This window comes from Ischnura elegans, chromosome 6 (genome assembly GCF_921293095.1).
Source record: "Ischnura elegans chromosome 6, ioIscEleg1.1, whole genome shotgun sequence".
In the NCBI taxonomy this organism is placed as follows: domain Eukaryota; kingdom Metazoa; phylum Arthropoda; class Insecta; order Odonata; family Coenagrionidae; genus Ischnura; species Ischnura elegans.
The window spans coordinates 74,415,608-74,436,614 of record NC_060251.1 but is presented as its reverse complement, the minus strand read 5'-3'; the positions used below and the strand labels follow the sequence as shown (position 1 = coordinate 74,436,614).

Genomic DNA, 21,007 nt, shown 5'->3' with positions numbered 1-21,007 from the left:
ATACAATGGGGAGGTGTCGGGGCAAATTCGACGCGTCGCGCACAAATGGAGAACCGTGAATAGGTCATTCTTGAAATTCCTTTCGGCTTTGAAGTTACTAGGATAGTGCGAGAATTTTTGTGAAGATCTCACACTTGCCAATTTTAGACCGATTTGACCCGCTCCAAAAGTCTATTATCGGATATATGTTGTCTAGCCTTCCTTAAGTTCCAAGGTATGAACTCCTACATCCTGGTAACAGAGATTGTTCCAAGTATACGAATTCATTATTTTATTCAATTTCCGTTACTTTTAATCGAATCGAATTTTGAATCGAATTGCGTGTTTAATTTGGAACTTAGTTAATGGTTGCAATTTTCAAACCAACAAAGTGTTTGAGGCGACACTTAGTGGAATCCATTGATTTTACTAAGGAAATAAAACTTGGTTCAACCAAAATCAGCCACATACGCAGCAGTTTTATCTAATAAAAAGGAACACTCACCCTTCACTTTACTGCTCTCTGTGTTAATATGAAAGTATGAGTTTATATGCTTTTTGGTATTGAAGTTTGTCTCTTGTGTGAGTAGCTATATTCCAGTCGGTATTTATGAATTATTGAAGTGCGTAGTCCAACTGCATGGCTCCCGCGTACCCTTCTATAATGATGAATGTATTTTATGAACTGAATGGGAATCACTCACCTTGGAATACATGAGGGACAGAGGTAGTGACATGGCAATGGAGAGGAGCCAGACGAATAGGATCTTGAGGATGACTCTTTTTCTTGTCTTGTGGCGACCGAAACGTATTGGGTATCGCAGTGAAAGGTAACGGTCCACGCTGATGGTGCACAGGTGCATGATGGAGGCGGTGCAGAAGAGAACATCAAGGCATATCCATCCGAGGCACCAAGCGGACGATAGCGGGAAGTGACCTGGAATCACAAGGACAGGAGATTAAAAACTATATAATTTTGTGTTGCTTGCAGGTTTTAATTCTAAGGCAGGAAGTAAACAAGAGGACTGCTCGCTTTGATTAAAGTGCTGATCCGCATGATTGGCTTAAACTCTATTTCTTGCAGACATGACTGGATTTGTTGGGACTCTTGGATTAGTTAAAAAAATACTCGTAATAGTTTCAGTAATTGTTTTCCTGGAACTTGTCACACTGGTTTTTTAATTGATTAGACCACTTTTTTATTTAACTCCTAAGAAATATTTCTTTTTGGATGTTTTTGGAACTTCCAAGTCATAGTTTTGCAGTGGTCACTGTGCTGTGAAAATAATTATTCTTGAGAATTTTTCTTCCCAAAATTTTGAGTAGATGACGTATTGGTGGCCCCAATTCCTTTCTTATTTTACTCTCCAATTTCCTTCTACTGTTACTACTGTTCCTAGTGTTAAATTGCTTGCTTATATCTGGTTACCCGTCATATTTACCTGTAATATGTCATTTCATACTCCCCTACCCAGCAATCATTCCCTCTCGCTGCACGAAGTGTTACTCTTTTTTTTTGTTTACAAAGAATAGTAACCTGTTCACTGCACAATGCACTCGCTTTTGATGAACATTTCCCACCCACATTTCTCTCCCCATGCTTGTTAAGCCATTTTATGGGACCCCATGCCACGCAGTACACGTTCCCTTTCGTCATTTCGCGTGCCTTTTGTCACCCATCGATACTCTTTTGTCTGAGACTCACGGTGGCGTTCCCTTTCAACAAGCACCTTCTCACAGTCTACTCTTATCGTTTCACGGCGTGCTTCAGCGGTTCTTTCCATCCAGTTTCCATCCTTCTCAGTTCCTCCCTTGTTTTGCTTTTGCACGTGAATGGACCGCAGAGAGATTTCTTGACGCAGCGGACGCGTTCTTAAATGTATTCTATCCGATTTTTTTCCCTTTTCTTCATGCTTTCGTTTTGAAAACTCCCGAGAATTCCATCTGCGATTCAGGAACCCCTTTCCCTCATGTACGTGAGACTTGTTTGCCTCATGACTTTCCTCCGGTTGAAAGTAAACGTCCTTCTTCTCTTAATGGAATTTTTTCTGATTAAATTCTCCGAGGGCCTTCGTCTGGCGAAATTCGTCCTGGTGATTTTCGTGACGCGGTCTGGCTCGATTTTCATTCATTCTGTGGAATACTTAACGCTGTTCTGCACTATTTCCTGCGACACTGACTTGGTTTGTTCAATCATTCCGTAATTTTTTGAAGGGTGTCAAGGCATAACGTAGTGAAGACTTAAATCGTGCTGTTGTCATCTAAGGAACTTGGTTGAGGATGTACGTCTAATTTCTTATTATGCTTTGAATTTGTTTCTATGTTAAAATTCAAGGAGGCATTTAAAATTATGTATATTATGAGCCGCCATTAAAATTTCTGTAATGAGTTGATCTTTGTTTTCAGTAATTATTTGTTATATATTAAGCAATATAATTTCTCTGTTTCCTTGTGGTATCATTGCATTTTACGATGTATACTCCAAGTGAGTGCTAACCTCACGTCAGTTCATGCACTATTGTTTTGAAATTTCTCACTTATTCGAGTTCCACGGTGGCGCTCCTCAGCTCAATAGATTCAACTAATTTTCTACCGGCGCCGCATTGGAGAAACTTTTCTTGTCTATCGTATGCTCCTTTCTGTTATCAATGCATGGCGTCGTGGATGTCCTTGTACTGATTAAATTGGCTAAAAATTCTCTCAAATTCAGGTTTCCTGGAAAGTAGTGTTGAACATTTCTGGTTAAGCGGCTAAATTCGACTGTACTCAGTCAAATTTTGAGTCGCACATTTACTTAATGGGTCAGGGTCGTGTCCTCAATGCGAAATATTATTCGTTATTCATGTTCTCGCAATGAGAAAAACGACTTCGCGCCTCGCGGCTTCGGGCACTGTATCCCGTATCACCGAGGCCACCTTTATCCCGGGTACTTTGGGGTGGGTTGTCATTTCCTCAGCAGATAGCTTGAGCAGTAAAAGTAATGGCAGCGATTGGTCTCTTTTTTATTAAAACTAAACTATTCATTACTGAACGTAAACTGTAAGTGGACTATATTAAATATACCAAGGTATAGTTTAAGTTTTGTTGATAACACCGTTTACACATGAGCGATAAATGTCTGAAGTATCCGTGAGTTTTTTAATTGATGTGAAGTTTTATCCTAGAATAAAGTTGAGCATCCTTTTAAATTCTACGATAAATCATCCGTATTTGTAGCAATGACGCGATATCTTCATTTTGATTGCTGATGGAGCATTAATAATTGTCGCAAAACTGGGGAAAAACTTACTTTCTAGTCTAATTTTTGGCAACTTCAACACTAGAATGAGCGGATCCTCGAAATGACTGGGAAAATTAATCCTAATTCTTGACAAATTAATCCCAATCTTGGAATGCGTGGAAAATTTTAAGGGTGGTATTGCCAAGGTCAAGCAGCAGAGATAGTGATACAGTGACGCTTTCGGCCAAGGTAGCGACCGCCTTAGCCAATGTCGCTTGACTTTTTACGACAATGCCAACGCGTTTGCATCTCTCAGAGATCTATCACGTTTGTTTTTGTTCTTCATTGTGTGTATTTCCAACCGTGAAGCCATAAGATCTCTTTCGCCTCCACGTTTCCGGAGAACTGAGGTTTCTAATTTTTTCTGTCTCTTTTTTTGTTTTGATCGGTTCGCCGATCTCCGCCGCCTGCTGTTCCCCCCCTTAAATTTGAAAAACCCCGCAGCTTTTCGCCGCTGATTTCTCTAAATTTATTGGAGGGGAGATTGCTTTGGCGTCTTCAATCGGGGACCCCATTTCCTCTCTCATCTCCGAATCCTCTCTTCCACTTCACCTTGGATTTTTTTTCACCGACATCAACGTCTTCCTATGGTTCTCATTCTCCATCGAACCTATTTACTACCTCTTCAATCGCCTTGATAGCTCCATTGACTATTTCCTATCTTTCATCTCCTAGAATGAAATATGCTCTTCTAAGTTTAGAATCACCATTCTCCCTTTCCATCGAATCATTGTAATCCCGCGTCTTATCTAGATTTCGTGTGAGCTTTTATTTGAATGACAATCTACTGGTTATGTGAATTTTGATATGGAATAAAGCACACCAACATTAGTCCTGAAAATTATTTCCCGCCCTTGTGGTTAAAATTTCCAGTTTTACTTTACTTTGAATAGCCTATATTCCTTGACCATATTCATATTTGTTGTTCTTTCCCTACTGTCTTGCTCGTATTCATTTCATCTCATTTTTTCCATCCTCTTCTTCCTTGTCTAGTATCTCTTCGTTTTTTTCCTCTTCGTTTGTTACTCTTTCCAGAAGTTTTCAGATTTTTTTTTATTTTCTGAAATTTGGTTGTGAATCACCGCATATGATTCATTTTTTCCCGAAGAAAATTCCCAGGTTCCCTACAACGGTTCACGAAGACCATAACCTCCTCTAACTTACGGCTTCAGGCTGATTTCTCTCCCGATTGCTCCATCAATGTGTGTTATACTCGTGTTAATCCTCTATAATGTACTTATGCCTCATTCAAACATCCATTGTCGTCTTCCTTCTTTGGTATATTCATCATATCTTTCTTACTATGTTTCTCGGAATTTTATCCTACTGGGTTATCAATCAAATGAAGTCTCTCGACGATTCTACAAATCCAATAATGATGTTCCCTTATTTAATGTGCATCTCTTCCGCTTGTGAACGTTTAAAAGTTCTCCCTTTTCCTTGATTGCTTTCGATGACGTAATTTAAATTGTTTTCTTAATCTCTGCATCGTGGGTGTAGCGTGTTTGCTTTATAAGCTGCGGGGTTATTTAAAATCTCTCGTCAGTTACTAGCGCTTATTCAAAGATTTATGTAGTCTAGTGGATGTTTGAGGTGATCTTTGCTTGATGCGGAGGGTAGACTTTTCGGAGTATAAAAAAAATGAAGTACCTTTGCTCCGAGGGTTGTTAACATATCTCTTTATTTTAGCAGTTTTCGTTTTCTATCGTCGTCATCCCTTTTTCCCTAAATTCTCTGTTTGTTTTGCCTCGCTATATCTTCATTCAATTTGAGATTCCAAGTTGTGTATTGAAATGAGCGAGCTCGGACGGAGAAGCTCTCTTTCATGGTCTCAACCATGGTCAACATACCCTTTAAAGATATCTGTAATCTGCTCTGGGCCATCTAAAGCCTTATGGGGCTAGAAAAGGGATTAAGGGAGCCATACCCTGTCTTTCTTCTTCTCTGCTAAAGCAGTCTTATTTACCTGTTATATTTATATGCTATTTTAATTCCATTGCAGGAACGCATTCGTGGTAGATGTGTTCCAGTGTTTCCTCTAAAAATTGTGTGTAAATCCTCTAAAGTGTAAATTTACGCTTTAAACAAAACAGGAAGCTCAATGAGGCTTGGAATGACTAGAATTGAGGGTTCAGTACGTAATCTTCAATTATAGCGAATTTCACGCGGACATTGTATTTAGGTACCTAATAATCTGTTGCTGAAAGAGTTGCCATTGATTTTTTCGTTCATGGAAAATGAAAGGTAAATTTCATGATATAGGAATCGCAATTGGCTTCCAAATCATCGGGTAACTAAGACATTTTTTAATTATTTCGGGCCTGAGTTACCCGTTCGAAAGTTTTCGTATGTTATTGTTCTAAATTTATCCATGCTATTCGCCTTTCTATGATGGTGTACCTCGATTGAGCAAATTTGTGGCGTGACTTTTCGCTTAATTTTGATGAGCGCTTCATACTCAGATAGTCTGTGTTTATTTACTTTTGGTGAGGACAGTGGAAATAACTGAATGTCGAAATGTGAGGTTCAGTGAAAATAAGTGACAAGTGTACCTTAGAACCGTCATATTTTCGACAGGTAGCTGTCTGGTTTTGCATCTGATAGTGTCCCATCTATGTACTTATACACTCCAGCACTGCCACATACTTATATAATCCCTTGAGTTGTTTTGGAATGGCTAAACATAGGGTCTGAAAAAGAGGGTTGGGAGTGAATGCAAAGTTGACAGAATATCCCCTTATGTTGTTGGCTAGAAAATCCAAGCTGGGATATAATCGAGAATATTTGTAAGTTATAGTTTTTATGACGGTAGAACTTACGGCGAGCCGAGGATAACGTAGAGGAATGAATTTGTGAATCGTTGAAAAGTAACGACGTGATGGACAGGAAGAACTGGGAACTCTTTATCTGCCACTCCTTTCTTTTTTAATCTCTCACCCCGTAGATTAATTTGTGAGGTCCTCACTTATCACACGTATCAATTCCTTTTTTTATTCGATTTATTATCATAGCCTTTATGAATTTTTATCATTCTTTCTAATATTAATGGCGGGAGGAGCTGAATCTGTGGCGTTTTATTTTATTTTCTCTGCTAAAATAAAAATGAAATAAACCTGTACATGTTCCCCTTCTCGGTCTTCCTCTCGCGTGTTTATTCAGAGAGCTTCTCGTTCTCTCCGTTCTCATAATCCCTTGTCGCTTCCTTAAACTCAGTATCCTTTCTCCATCCGTTCTCCCCTGCTCGCGTCTTATCCTCTACCTGCACTTTCTCCCTCTCGTTCCCCTGCCTCCCCTTTCCTCTTAAAGGCACCCCTTGCTAGTTCTCTCCCCGGTTCCTTTTTTTTCGGGAAAGCGGCTTATCTGCCCGCTCGACCCCGCTAACGGAAGATCCTCCCCATTCCATCGGCGTAGACTCATCCTCCTTCACTTTTCCTTTCAGGTCTCCTTTTCACACTATTCTATCCTTCGTTTTCCATCCCTCACGCTCATCCGCCCTCTCTCCGTCTGCTGTAGATCGTTCCACCTCTCATGGGGCTTAGCAAGACCCCCGTTTGAAGAAGGGGTCGCGATAAGCGTATTGCGCGGGTTTGCATGTTTTGCGCACACTTTTTCTTAGTTTATAAACGCGGTTTAAACCAGGCTGGAAGTGTCCATTTAGAGCAGCATGTGAATAATGGAATTCAATGCTCTCGTGTTTTCTCATAATCCCTTCGAGTGATCTCCATCGGGTGAGTTACTCCATTACTGTCGGAGACCCGATAGCATTTCTTTCAATTAACCCGTTTGGGAAAGCACTTAGTCATTCTCGAATCGGCTCTTGTTTGGCTCTAGTTTTGTTCGTAAGTGCGATGTAAGATGCGACTGCCAAAAATGTAGCCCTGCTGACAGAAGAGAAAATTTAGCGAGAAAACCTTCATAATATGAGCAATAGCACAAAATATACTTAACTTCACTTCAATTGCGCGTGAATACTTGTTTAAAAGATGCTTCCTTAAGTGCATTTAAAGATTTAAACTCGATACAACGTTTAATTTGACTTTGGGCTTAGTAAACTATTTGGTTTGCCATTTTATGCATCGTTTGCGTTGATCGTGTATTATTATAGTCTTTCTCATGTTCAGTAGGCTAATGAAGCAATGGTGTGGCTTATGAGTTTATGCTAATGGCTGGGTTATAGATTTACAAAAGTAGAATATGTTAAGGATTTCATCTCAAGAAATATTTTCATCAGGGGATCTCAAATATGGGCGACAATACTGAATGGTTGAGGCCTTAACTTTGTAGAAATCTATTATAAGGTTAGGAAAAATAACAACTTTGCTTTTCTAAAAACACACTTATACTGTCGGCAACTAGTTTCGATGCACTGTATCATGACCTTCTCTCATGAGTCTTGAGAATGATATTGTGTATCGAACCTAGTGGACGACAATGTAAGTGCGTTTGTAGAAAAGCAAAGTTGTTATTTTTCCTGACCTTATGGGCGTCAGTATTTTATTAAATGACCGATTCCTTCTTGATCTGCGATAAATTATTTCATCGATGGCGTCTACTGTCTAAGTTTCCTGGTAAAACAATCTAAATCTGTTGCATTGAGTTTTCGTGTTTTCTGCCATTCTTCTCTTCCCTTTCCATTACGCCGTAACCTCTCAATACTCCTCCCACCCAATTATGCTACCTCTTCAAAATCCCTGCCGCTCACTTCTCTTCCATGTCATCTTACGCTCAACCTTCTTTGTCTCATTTGCGGACCAGATTACCGTCCTCAGCATTCAACTTCACTCAATTTTTTTGTGCGTCTTTTATTCCGTCGGCTTCGAATCCGCACCTTTTTCTACCCATATTGCTCAGCTGATTTAGGTCATTGAATTTTCGCTTCTATTCCTACGTCGTCAAATAGTACTTTTTATTTTTGTGTGTATTTTCACGAGTCTTTATCGAGGGTCAGAAATGTAGCAATTAATTCATTTCGCCGTATTGATTATCGCTTTATTTGTAAATCATGTCTTGAGGTATCTTACTTAGTAGGTACCAAACAAGCCTGATTGTGAATAAGTGACTTTTGAACATTTTTTGCGTTGCTTGTCAATTTTGCGATAGTCAATAATGCATTGATGAAGTTGCGAAATTACCTTCAGGAATATATTGTTGGTTTAGCAAATTGAAATTTTGCGGAATGAGCCCTTCTGGTGGGAAAATACCTTATCCCATTGTAAATGCATTTTAGAAATCACTCTCAACATTTTTCGTTATAGACCAGATAAAATCCGTGTTTCGATGCAAGCTATCGGCTTTGAGGCTCAATCTCACTTTCATTTTTCCGTATTGCCCCGTCTGTAATACCGGGTCGTAAGCGAGACTAATGTCTTAAGTTTCAGCGTTTAACTATTGGAACCACGAAATTGGAAAATAAAATTTGCTTTGTACGTTTCGTTATAATTATTTATTTCCGACTATGGTTTTGACAGCTATGTCATTTTTAAGGTGCCCTTCAAGGTGTCAAAACCATAGTCTGAAATACACTATTAGTGAGTAATGTGCGAAACGATTTTTATTTTCCAGAAACTAGCCTCCATGCAGATCATATTTTCTCCATGGCATTTTTACTTATTTTCCTCTCATAAAGAAACGATCCCATCTCTTTACCGCAATTATTAAGGTCTATACATTAATGTTTTGCTTCCCCGATGAATAAAGTTGTAGTTGGTAGGTGGAGGGTCGTGGAAATAGTTTTAGCTTCGTTAATATTAATGAGGCATTAATTTAAATTTAGCTAAAAATATGAAGTGTTCACAGAATGGTTTCCAAACGAAAAGTTTGTCATTCTGGTTCAATTTGCTTTCTGCTATAATTTTAATATGAGGGAGTTAATTAAGATTATCACGTCTTAAAAAATGCGTTCTTGGAAAATCTAATACCAATACAGCATGATATTTTTTAGAGTCTTATGAGTTCCTTCGAGGCAGGTGAGGGGCTTTAAGGTGCAATGTTTAACCTGGTGGGTCGGAGACGTTACCACTGTTCACCTCTGAGTGTAGTCTAAAAGGTGAGAGTATGGGAGGGAAGATGGTAATGGTTTGGAGAAACTGAAAGGGTATCTGTCCGGGGAAAGTTCGTCGACTCTCATCTCATCAGTCGCTAGATCCACCCCTCGGTTTCAGCCTCCAACCTTTTGGCGCACTCCCCGCCTCATAGCCGGAGAAGTTGAGTTCGGGGGAGGTACGGCTGAGATAGAGAGAGAATGTTATTGGCTTAGTAGCGTGTAAGCAGATATTTTGGGCTTTTCCTCCCACCGTATGGAGCTCTCCTGATGATTTCCCGAGTGAAAATTAAATAAATATTCTCGAGGGAAATGTTTGCGTTCTGCGGAGCAAATGTTTCCCTTCCGAATGAGTTGGCAAAATCTCTTGGTTTCACCTCATGGGCACTTCAGTGAGAAAGAGACGGCTCAACAGTTTTAAGATTTTGAAGGAGGGAAGAAAAGAGTGGCTTGTTTCGTAAAATCTTAAATAAATGTGAAAAATTAAAGGAAAAGTTTCATTTGTACAATTCATGGCTTTGTCGCGGATCATTTACGTTTGGATGCGCTACTTTTATTTTTTAAATAAGTTATGCAAATAGTTTAATGTGCTGTAATGATGGTGATTTAGTCTTTTTTTTGTCTTAGTTCGAGTTACACCTCACTTCATTATTTGTCTACTTCAATATGTGATGATAACTTTGTCTCTCCAATGTAAGTTTATTTTATATCGAATGAATAGATTTTTCCTGATCACTTCCTGGCACGGCAGAAGTCTGAAGTTAGCTGATAAGATAAGATAGCTGGGGTTAACTGAGTTGTTAGATCTTTGGTTATTTACTCTCCCGTGAACGTGAGCTTTTCTCTCGAAGTACTTGGTAGTGCTAAGGCCGTTTTACACGGGGCACGCACTTGCACAATCTGACGTGTGTACGAAGGCGCAGCCTAAATTGCGTCGTGTAAAGCGGTGAATTGTTAGAACGCATGCGAGAATGCGTGGACGTGAGATGGCAAAGTAGCCCCTCTTCCAATTTCGTTCATGCATTCTCGCAATTCCACGCCATTTTAGAAATTAATGCAGTTCTAACCTGCGCAATTCCGTGCACTCTGTAAAACGGCCTTTAAAAAATATGCATTATCATATCACCGGATATGACTCCAATTATCATCAGGTAATGGTCGCTAATGATAATTAGTGAGTGATCTGTACTTGCTTAATGCTAAGAAACTTGAATGATTGTGTTTCATTTTCCACGTGAACCCGCGGCTCATTTTTGGCGAATAAGTGGATTTGTTAACCGATCATGACGGGAGGGTAACAATTTTAATGCAGAATGGCCCCGTTGTTTTGCCGTTCACGCTCTCTTTGTGTTTGCAAAGACCGCTGTCGATCCACTTTCCTCCCCGAGTTGCCCCTGGGCAAATTAATATCACGAGTCGCCGGTTATTGCGTCTCCGTTCAAGGGTTCAAGCATATTGCCGTGGTCGGGTCGGGCGGGCCCTCGGAATCCCCAGTCCCCGTCGGAGCTTTCCTGTCCCTATCAAATTGCGATAGGGATTCAAAGGGTGCCGGGTAATAGATGATAGACTCCGGCCGGGGATCATATGATCCGAAAGGTATCCAGCCCAATCTCACCCTGTTCGGGTCTGGAGTATGTAGGTAATTATGTCGGATGCTAATTGCGAAATTTATTGGCATCGTTCCAAAAGGGTCCTGCGCTCCTGTAACTGGCGATACATACGTCCTTTACGTACGGATGTGCTGAAAATAGTTAATTGCATTATTAGATCGGATTTTCGAGTGCAAAGTTTCCTGCAAAGTTCTTTGGAAATATACGTATTTCTTTATAATCTTAAGGATTATTTTCTATAGTTTACTTCTACGAGAAGGAATTGTTGGGATCGACATTTGAACGTGGCAAATCCTGTGGTCTTTTAAACAAACTTATCTCGTTCCTGGTCTAAATAATTTGAAGCAAATGCACGTGATTTAAATTAATATGCAGCGTTTTCTGCGCATAAAATAGTTTTTTTTTAATGAATTTCACCTTTCCATGAATTTCATTAAAGGGTTTCGCAGATTATTTTATGTATTTAAAGCCTGTGAATGAAATATCGAGTTCGCAATCAATAAATTTGATATGGATTTTCTATTTTAAACCGATGCTGTCATAATTCTACGATGCCGTATTTTTCACCCGTCAACCTTTTTTTGCGTATTTCTACATTCCTCTCATGCTCAGATTTTTTTTGGCAGATCGAGTTTCCGATTTCATGTGGCTCTGACATGAGCTCTTTCATTTTTAATGATGCGTTTAAAGTAGGTCATACACGGACTTGCGTTGCTGTGTACGTTGACAGCGAACCTAGGGACTCCTCGCGAATTTTTTAAGCACTGGAGTCATGTACCCAAAAGAGGATCGAGACTTGTGGCCATGCATTTTTCACCGTGGCCAATTCCGCGGGGTGGTGGTGATTTGAAGCATGCCCGTTGAGTGTGGCAGAGAATGGCTGGGTGCCGGGACGGGAAGTTAAACGTGGGCGCGGCGCAAAGTCGGGAAAAGGTAAACTTTCTCTGGAGCGCCTGCGACTGAGATGAGATATTAAAATGTTAAGTCCGCGAATGTGTGCCGGACAGAGTGGGTGCAGAGGGGTAAAGTAGGTCGGTCACGTCGTTCTCCGAATGCGGTAAGACCCTCTTGAAATAGATAGTGGCGGATGAAGAGTTTTTGTGTTCCAGTTGGTTGCAAGGCCTTCTGTCCAAAAATTAATTTTTTCATAATTTTTGTAATCTTCGCTGTCCATAATTCGTTTATTTTCCTTGAAAATCTCACTAAACGGTGATTATGTTATTTTTTTAGTTGCTGACTCGGGGATCATAGCCTTGAAGCGTTGGCCATTATGGAAAAATTAACCCGATGGCAATCCCGAGAAGAGTTTACCCATATCATTCGCCGGGAAAGCATCAAGTCATAAGACATTCCCTAATTTTTTTCTTTTGAATTTCTTTGTTCAAGATCACTTGACAGTGCTATACAACGACTGCGTCATAATATATGCATTCGATGGAAAATATTGTGAGCCTGTTTAAACTGGAAAAAAAAATATTCAGCTTAAGGTGCCGTAAGTAATATATGAACTTCGTTGTTTAATTTGGGTTGAGTAGGTTCGTGCAAGGTTTGTAAACGTTAAACGTTACATTCTTACAAAATTTTTGCATGATTGTAACTCTTAATTCACTCTAAATTTTATTATCGTTATTGCTAAATAACTTCATTCATAGTGCAGTGATCGAAACGAAAGAACCTTTTCAAAGAAAACCCTCAGGTCGTTTATGACTGCTTCACCGTCTCTACGATGCGGCATAGGTAGAAATAAAATTTCTGCAAAATATTTTGCTGTTGCCTATTAGGTATGTATGTACCTGTTAAATATTTCTAATTTTACCGCAGTTTATTTTACCTTAAAGTCAAATGAATTTTGTATCCTCGTTGTTTGAGGAAACCCTTGCCTTGTGTACACTCAAGGAGTGTTGTGCTGGACTTGATGAAGGAAGTTTATTCAAGTCTCGTGTGAGCCGAGGGCGTTTATTTTCAGTTTAGTCGTTCAAGACCTCTTTTATTGCCGCTTGCTCCTGCTCACGTGGAATTCTCTCCGAAAGCCGGTCGGGAAGAGGGGTTTTCCCTCAGTTTTCCTCGTACTTCGATTTTACTACCTTTCCTTCCTCAGTCTCGTGCTTTTCAATGCTGCCATTTCTTCGACTCCCTTTTTATGTTATGCTTTCTTGAAGATAAAGTACGGGCTGCAAATGCCTTTATAAAGTTTTCAAGTATATCTCCATCTCCGTAGTTTCTTCTAGCTTTATGAACACTAAACCTTAGTGCTTTCTAAATTATGCGTGGCATTAGTTTTCACGTTATAGCACTTCTTCTATGTGCGTGCTCTTCATTCAGCGAAGTCCTACTTATGTTCGATTTCTCAATATTTTCTAGCTTTATTTCTCAATATTTTATCAATAGCGTTTTTGTTTTTAGCAATTATAATTTTGCTGAATTAATTTGAATTTTCCGAGCGAGGGCTATGGCTTCAATGATGTTGTCATGCATGCAGTTATCATTGAAGGCATTAGAAAATTTATTTTTTTCGAGAAAGATGCCATAGATTATGACGATGATCGCAGTTGCCTACGTAGTTCCTTCTCGGTCCTCTTTATTAATATTCGTAACCTTAAATTTTTTTGCGAATCTTTAGGCCTTTACAGTTCGCCAATATGAAAGGTTTTCAAAGGCGCGCAATATTTGTCGTCGGATTGGTTCTCCCGTTCTGAAATGCTTATATGTTTCGACTTAGAACAGACCAGCTCGCTATCTACAAAGAAGTTGACAAAAAATGAAGGTGAATGGTTGTTACACTAGAATATTTCGTTTTTTGGATGAAGCTTCATGTACCTCTTTCCTTGCTCAATATCATACGGTAGGAGGATAATAAAACGGATGGGACAGGCTTTGATACTATGAAAGGAGGTATACCGGGCCGAAAAATGAATTACAGGAAAGGCAGGCAGTTGTGAATCTCTGTAAAGGTGGATCTCCTCCCTTTGAAACATCCCCGGACCATATTGCTTACATTTTAGTGTTTCTCAGTACCTAGTGAATGAGCTGTTGAATATGAGGACCGTTGAAACCAAAATTAAAAGTTTTATTATCTCATAAACATGGGTTTTTGGTGTTTAAGAATCTTGCTCCTGGTGAAAATAATCCTTAGGACTGTGGTGAGTAAAGTAATGGGTAATGAGATATTTGCGTACAAATGCAGACTCAGGATATCTCAGGAACAAGCTGAAATGAAACGATTTTTAAATCATCTTATTATATCAATTTTTTTATTTGTGGTTGTTCACCAGTTAAAGTTAGCTATGGCGAAATCCGGAAGACCATATTGTGTATCGCTTACTTTCCTCAAAATTTCAATCCTTAGAGTTTTTTTAAATAAATAAAAAATCGTAGCACTTTTCCACAAAAGTTTTAACTGCGTACCACGCGTTTCGGCTCACTGAGCCATCATCTGGTACAAGATTTGTCTGTCTTGTACTGGATGATGGCCCAGTGAGCCGAAACGTGTTGCACGCTGTAAAAAATGTTTGTGGAAGAGTGCTAAAATCTTTTATTTATTTAAATTTGTCTAACTTCCACCAATTGAAGCCTGAATATTTTAAACCTTAGGGTTGCATCCCTTAGCTTCCCATCTCATAGTTGAAGGATTTAGCCCTGGCTGTTGATTTATCGTGTCGCGAATTAAAAATAGTATAGGGAGCACCGAGTCCACTTTGCATTTAGGAAGCTAAAATGAATGACCTGGATTCGAAACAATGCCATAAGAATTGACGTAACTATGGCTGTCTAATATCGTATCCCCTTCCCGAAGAAATATTACCAATTGGCATCTAGGCGAAGAGAAGTCTTTCCAGAGGCGGACATAACTCCCCGATCGGAATTCTCCAATCTCGCGAAGCAGCTGGAATCGTCAATTTCCGCCTCGTCATTGTGGTGGGTGTGATTTATCGCTAGCCACGTTACAGGAATCATTTCGTCGACGGTGTGCATGTGTGCCGTCGGTGTAGCCGCACATGAATCGGTGACGGGCATCATTTCACGGCTAGAAGCCGTGTCATTGACGGCAATTCCTGGGGTTCCTCTGCGATGGGCGACCCTGCCTTTCTCATAGTTCCATGCTCCGATGCCCTGTCCCATCCGCAACAGCTGGAGGTGTTCGGAATGCATCGTCCCGGTAGACGCCAGCGTAGCTCGTATGACAATCACGAATTCTCCTTCAACGGCTCACTTCTGTCCTATATTGTTGTTGTTGTTGTGAGGTTGTTTATATGAGGGTATTACGTCGTCCCTCCCGCCGGTTATATTTAAGCATTTGGTTACAGGAAAGCGATCACCGAGGTTGATCGTTGACGAGTTCACTTTGTGGAAATACATTGTAATATGATATAAACGGCTGGAATTAATTTCCACACTTTTTAAATCGCTCACCCGGTTTCAACGTTTACACGCCATCCTCAAGAGCTGTCTAAATAAGAAGAAACTAGCCTGGTATATATTTACATTGCTTGGAGGGAAGGTGGGGTAAAATGTAGAAGTAGATTTGGGTTGTGCACTCATTTGCGTGACAGAGGTCTAATCAGAGTCTTAAAAACCTTGTCCGATGACCCTGACTGGACCTCAGTCATGTACATGTGTCCCCAATGATATTTGAAATAAGTAATGCCTCTCGTTTTTTCGTTGAAAATGGGGAAAATTATGTGCATAGAAACCATATTCAAAGAATTGTGTCAATCGATTATGGGTGCTTACCACTGCTCCTTTTTTATATTCATTCATCTCATTATTTTATATGACACCCTAATAAGGCAAATCTCACTGCAAATAAATAATAAAATTCCCCGTTAACACTTCAGCGTTTTTGAGTTTGTTAACATTTAACGTTCTATTTTTGTATTTGAATTTCCTAATTAGCAAATTTCGTATCGTTTCAAATATTTTTTGTCCGGTATTTTATTTTTTTAATGTGAATTTTCTTGATACTTTTTCCCTTGAGTTTCAGGGTGCCAAATCGTTAACCACAACCTCTAGAATTATGAACTGTGTGGTATTCCATTGTAAGATATCTTGGTCAGTTAATTTTTCTCATTCTAATTATTTTTTTACATAAAGCGACCCGCGTTTCGATGAGTTCTCATCATCATCCTAAAAAAAAGATGATGATTATGGCTTATCAAAACCCGGGTCGCTTTATGAAAAAAGGTAGTGTTATAAGTAAAAGTCAACTAACCAAGTAACCTGGGAGTATATATATTTTCTCCCTTTCCATCGTTTCGAGCAATCGGGTGCAGTGGGATGAGACACCGATTCCCGCGAACGATCGCTCGTATCGCGCCGCATAACTCATTCGCGTCGCGATTTCATCGGACGGGTTCACAGGGTGCTGGTCAATTATTTCTCTCTGCGGTGAGTTTTCGGTTTGCGACGGCGGTCATGGTGGCGAAGTGGTTTCGGAATCGGAACCCGAATGTATATGGGAATTATACGAGGCCTCCTCGAGAGGAGCTTTTGGCGAATTTATAAAACTGGCACAGTTAGTGGCGGGGATAGCGTGTGAAATGCCTATGCATTCACGGAATTTGGCGTGGAGAGCACCGGCTTGGTCATTATTTCCTGCTATTTACGCGTGCTTGATTGGTTTTCGAAATTAATGGCGTTATCGAGGTTTGGCGCCAATGCGACAGCAGGAAATCGTGTTGGAATGGACTTAAAGTAATTTTAAAAAATGTATAAGGAATCAGTCCTATTTGGGATACAAATAACTGTGATTTTAAGATAATGTTTTGTCAATGGGGGAAAGTAAATATATAATTCATATATAATGCTGCCGTCTTCACTAACCAAAAGGGCATTCTTTACTACTCGATTTTCCTGTTTTTTCTTATTAGGCTATGTTCTTTAAATGTGAATTTTTATGCGTGGCTATTTCAGTTGGCAAACTAACTTATCGATATTTTACTATAAGCGTGAATATCGTAAGGACTGATATTAGCGTATAATGTTTAAGGAAAATGATTCCAAAGTATCGATCTAATAATGAGTTGAGTTATCGATGTAGAATTTTTGCTCAGGAAATCTGCGATCTACTCCGTCGTTTGTCCATCACCCGAAATATTTTGCTATTGCGAAACAGTCGACAATTAGCGCATTAAATAGTTAAAAAAGAAAAATTTTAGGGCGACATATTTTGGGGGCCTTTTTGTGTTCATTGAATAACATTTTCATGTTTTTGTTTCATGAAGCATCTACACCCTTGTACAATCACGATATACTATCTTCCCATTACTGTTCACCCGGCCTGTCCTAATATCAACATTTTACTTTCTTATCTTAGTCCCCAATCCTTCCAGGTAGGAACTCTACCTATTTTCTAATCCTTGAACTGGGTCCTACTGTTTGTCGATTAGTTCTAATGAAAATGAAGGCTGATTTTTGTAGTATACTTTTATGGGCTCAGCGGTCTGGAATACTTGGGATTATGGAACTCGTTTTACTTAGCTATTTATTATTGGACGAGGCTATCATATCTTATATGGAGAACGATTCGCAAATTTTTCTCATCTTCCCTGCTTATTTATCATGACGCAGAGATTACCTCTATTTTCGGCTTACGGACTCTAGCATCATTTAATCCGAAAACCGTTCTCTTATCCCTTTCCCCTGTATATTTTTTTCACGTTCTTTGGCAGAAATTCGGAAGAAATTTCCTTGAAAATGCTCGTTCCAATCAAGTGGGATTGCAGCGATCGGAATGTGGCCTCTTTGGCAACCCGGCGAAATCCATTGTCTCGCGAGTTACCCGGATAGGACCTGGGAGGGGGGAGCCCGATCGGTTATATCGGTCAGCGGTGCCCGACCCTCGACCAAATCCTTGGAGAATCCCCAAACGTCACCATGTGATGCTCCACCCATCCCCCCCGCTTCAAAGAGTTTCACATGGCTTCCTTTGAGAGCGAGCTGTCTGTGCATTCCCGCCTCTCCTTCACTCGCAAGTTGGGGAATTCCGCGTGCCCTCTGATATATCCTCCCTCACACCACGCCGCTACCGATCCATCCTCATTCATATGGGCCTCCCAAGTGTGAAAGACGCTCCACCCTACCTCCTCCGAATTCTCGTTCCCGCCGCTCACCCCGCACCCCTCCGTGTCTCTCCGACATCCTGCACCCGTCTCATTGTCGCAAGAGTTTCGGAGGGGCTGACAGTCGTGATAAGGGTCCACCGATCGATCCTCTCCACTGTCGGTTCCTTACGCCTCGCCCCGTCCTCTCTCTCGAGTCTGTGGCTTTTGCCCACAACCGCCGGGGTAGGTTCGTTGCCTTCGTAAAATATTTGGGTTTGGGATTGTTCTCTGACGTAATTTACGGAAATGCGTTGTATGTTTCACGATTTTTTGATGCTTTGCAATAACGTTTACACCTTTACTTCTTCTTTAAAAATAATTTTGAATATTGAGGGCTTGCTACTTCGTTAACTCAGTTCTAATTTTAACGATTCACTTGATATGACCGTGGAATATTGATGAAAAAATTGCATGAAAGAACATGTCTTGCAGTTACACGTCTTTTTTGGATGTCAATGAATATATATCCAAATGTTTAGAGGTAGACGGGAAAAAAACATTGTCGATCAGGAGGCTACGGTGATAAAAAGTAATTTATAGAGGAATTGGGGTTGAAGCGTGAAAGAACTGGTAAGTTATCCCTTATCACATATATCGAAACCTCTTTTACGTGAGAGAATTCTTCCCATAAGATGAGGTACGCTTAATTTATACTAAAGAATGTTAGTCGCCAAAGGCTGTGGATCTTCGTTCATTGAAATCTGTTGTGGAGTGTCAGGGTTTTTAATAACATAACAACAATTACTGTCTATGCCCTTGTGTTTTTTAAGACAATGATAGTGTTTGCGATAGTTACGTCAGCGGTCAGTAGCCTAAACAGGTGGAAAGTAAATTAGGATGTAACTATTATCTTTCTCTGGGATAACACCAGATACCATATAGTGTTACTTGGAGAAATGGACGCCTGACTTTCTAATCGATTATTACCATCGCTTAGGAAGAAACCCTTAACGTCTACAATAGTTCCTTCCGAATGGTTTAACCAACGAAGGTGCCAGTGTTCAATTATTTAAAATCCATGACGTCATATTCCACTGTTCTGGTTCTTTGGTATCTTTTTGTGGAGTTAGGCTTCAAGAAAACTCATGCATCACCCCCGCTCCCACATCTTCAACTTCAGTCTCTATCGCAGTTTCATTTCGAGTGCAGGACCGAAGTGGCTCGATAATTTTCTTTATTTTCGCCAATATGGGGATATTTTCCTCGAATCCCTTTATTTTTTTATTTTGAGTAGGATGCGATTTGGTTTCATGCCTGGTTCTATATTTATTATTCCGCTCCCACTTATGTGACAGGTTTCGCGCCTTATCGCCCTAGTCATTTTTCAATCTGCTGCCTCGATGATTGGAACCCGGTCGTTACGTCAATGCCAGGTGGGAGGCAAGGTGTCGGGTCGTTTTCGAGAACGTGGTCTACTTCAGATCTTATGATTATTTATTTGTTCCCCATTATTTGGGCTGAATTATTTAGTTTTTTTTTAATTTTTGTCGAGGAATGTGTTTGAAATGGTGAACTCAGAAAAATCCTCATTTTAATTCATCCTTGATACGTGAAGTAGCCTGTATTTTCTCTTGAAATATTCCTGTTCTCATTTTAAAACTCGTGGAAACTGGGTTTTTTCCTTTGCTTTATGTACAATGCCTGATGCTTGCTTCTCCCAAGTTGACTGAATATGCTTTTGTGAATTTTTTTGTTTCGATGATTTTTGCTTCGATGGCGAAATGCTCCTCTGGCAGTGTTAATTTAAATGGGGAAAGTTTCTTCGCTCGTGATGAATTTGAATTAGACTCGTCGAGGGAGAACTTCGAGAGCTCATAGCTTGCCGAATTTCCTTCTGGTTTTCGTCTAATAGAACATGTTATACTGATGTTACTTTTCTATGCCTTTTTTGCTAACTTTCTTTTTCGCCTTGGAATTTCGCCCCAGTGCCTCAGAAGGGCTATGTAATTCATGGAAATCTTATTGACTACCTGTTTTTTCTTTTTAGATTTTATCGCGTATTATACTCGTGAAACATTAACCATTGGTGTACATTAACGTCCTATCTCTAAGTTTTATGGATTCAAGGGCTTCACAAGTATGTTATTGGACTAAGAGTTAGGATCAACATTATTCAAGAAAATGTCGGTGGTTTTTCATCTTAAATCTCGTGCACATATTTCACTGTATTTTCCATTTGCTTGTTATCAGTTTAGTCAAAGGCAAAGTCTAAGTTAAATAGTGTAGTTAAGACTTGATGTATTGTGCTGAAGTTAGAAAATCATTTTCGTCAAAGAAAGTCAAATCCACTTTTCCGATACCTTTCGCTTGGTCTGGCTGTAATCTCGTATCTATGTTCCTTACCCTTAGTATTTCAGTGAATCCTTCCCTTCGTTCAAAATTTTCCAGTATGCTCGCATCAATGACGAAGAGAATTGATGGGTCCCCGGAGTGAAATAACGAGATCACGCAGCTAATGATGCATAAGGATTTGATTTTTATTTATACGACTGGCATGTTTCATTAATCCCCCATGGTTGAAGTACTACGTGACTGATACCGGGGCTTTTGGATGTTGCCCGTCTGGTGTGTGCGGCGGATTCCTCCGGGAGGATACCTTCCCATCCCTCACGTAATAATTTGCCCTATCGACGGATTTTCTCCGGAGGAAAACGTTCCAATCTCGTTTTATAACCCATTTGAGAGACGCATTATAAGTCAATTGATGTATTTCCGTGTTCATCTCAAGAATTTGGATGTGGGAGTTTTTATTCTTCCCACGCGTACTGATGCCATAGCGTTTAAGTTAGTGATTATTTCCCGTTTTTATTGGAAATAAAAATCTGGGGCTTGGATTAAAATTTTAACGTATAATATCGTTTTGGTCTACCTTAGGTCAGTTACCTGCACCATAAGAAGTACTGATTGGCACTGCACTTCCATGTCCCCTCAATCCCACCCTGTGGTAATGCGTTTGTCTACCTGTTAAAGGAATCAATAGTGAATCAAATTTTTTGGA

At 40.0% G+C, this 21,007-nt stretch overlaps 1 protein-coding gene across 1 annotated transcript in view; it reads right to left on the bottom strand.

Annotated features, from left to right (window-relative positions):
* Positions 1-21,007, bottom strand: part of LOC124161399 — a gene marked incomplete at its 5' end in the record, with an annotated part of 53,187 nt that overhangs the window by 6,702 nt on the left and 25,478 nt on the right. Inside the window, one exon of the mRNA XM_046537717.1 lies at positions 684-916. Within this exon, the coding sequence (XP_046393673.1) occupies positions 684-916 (233 nt within the window). The remainder of the gene's footprint in view (positions 1-683; positions 917-21,007) is intronic.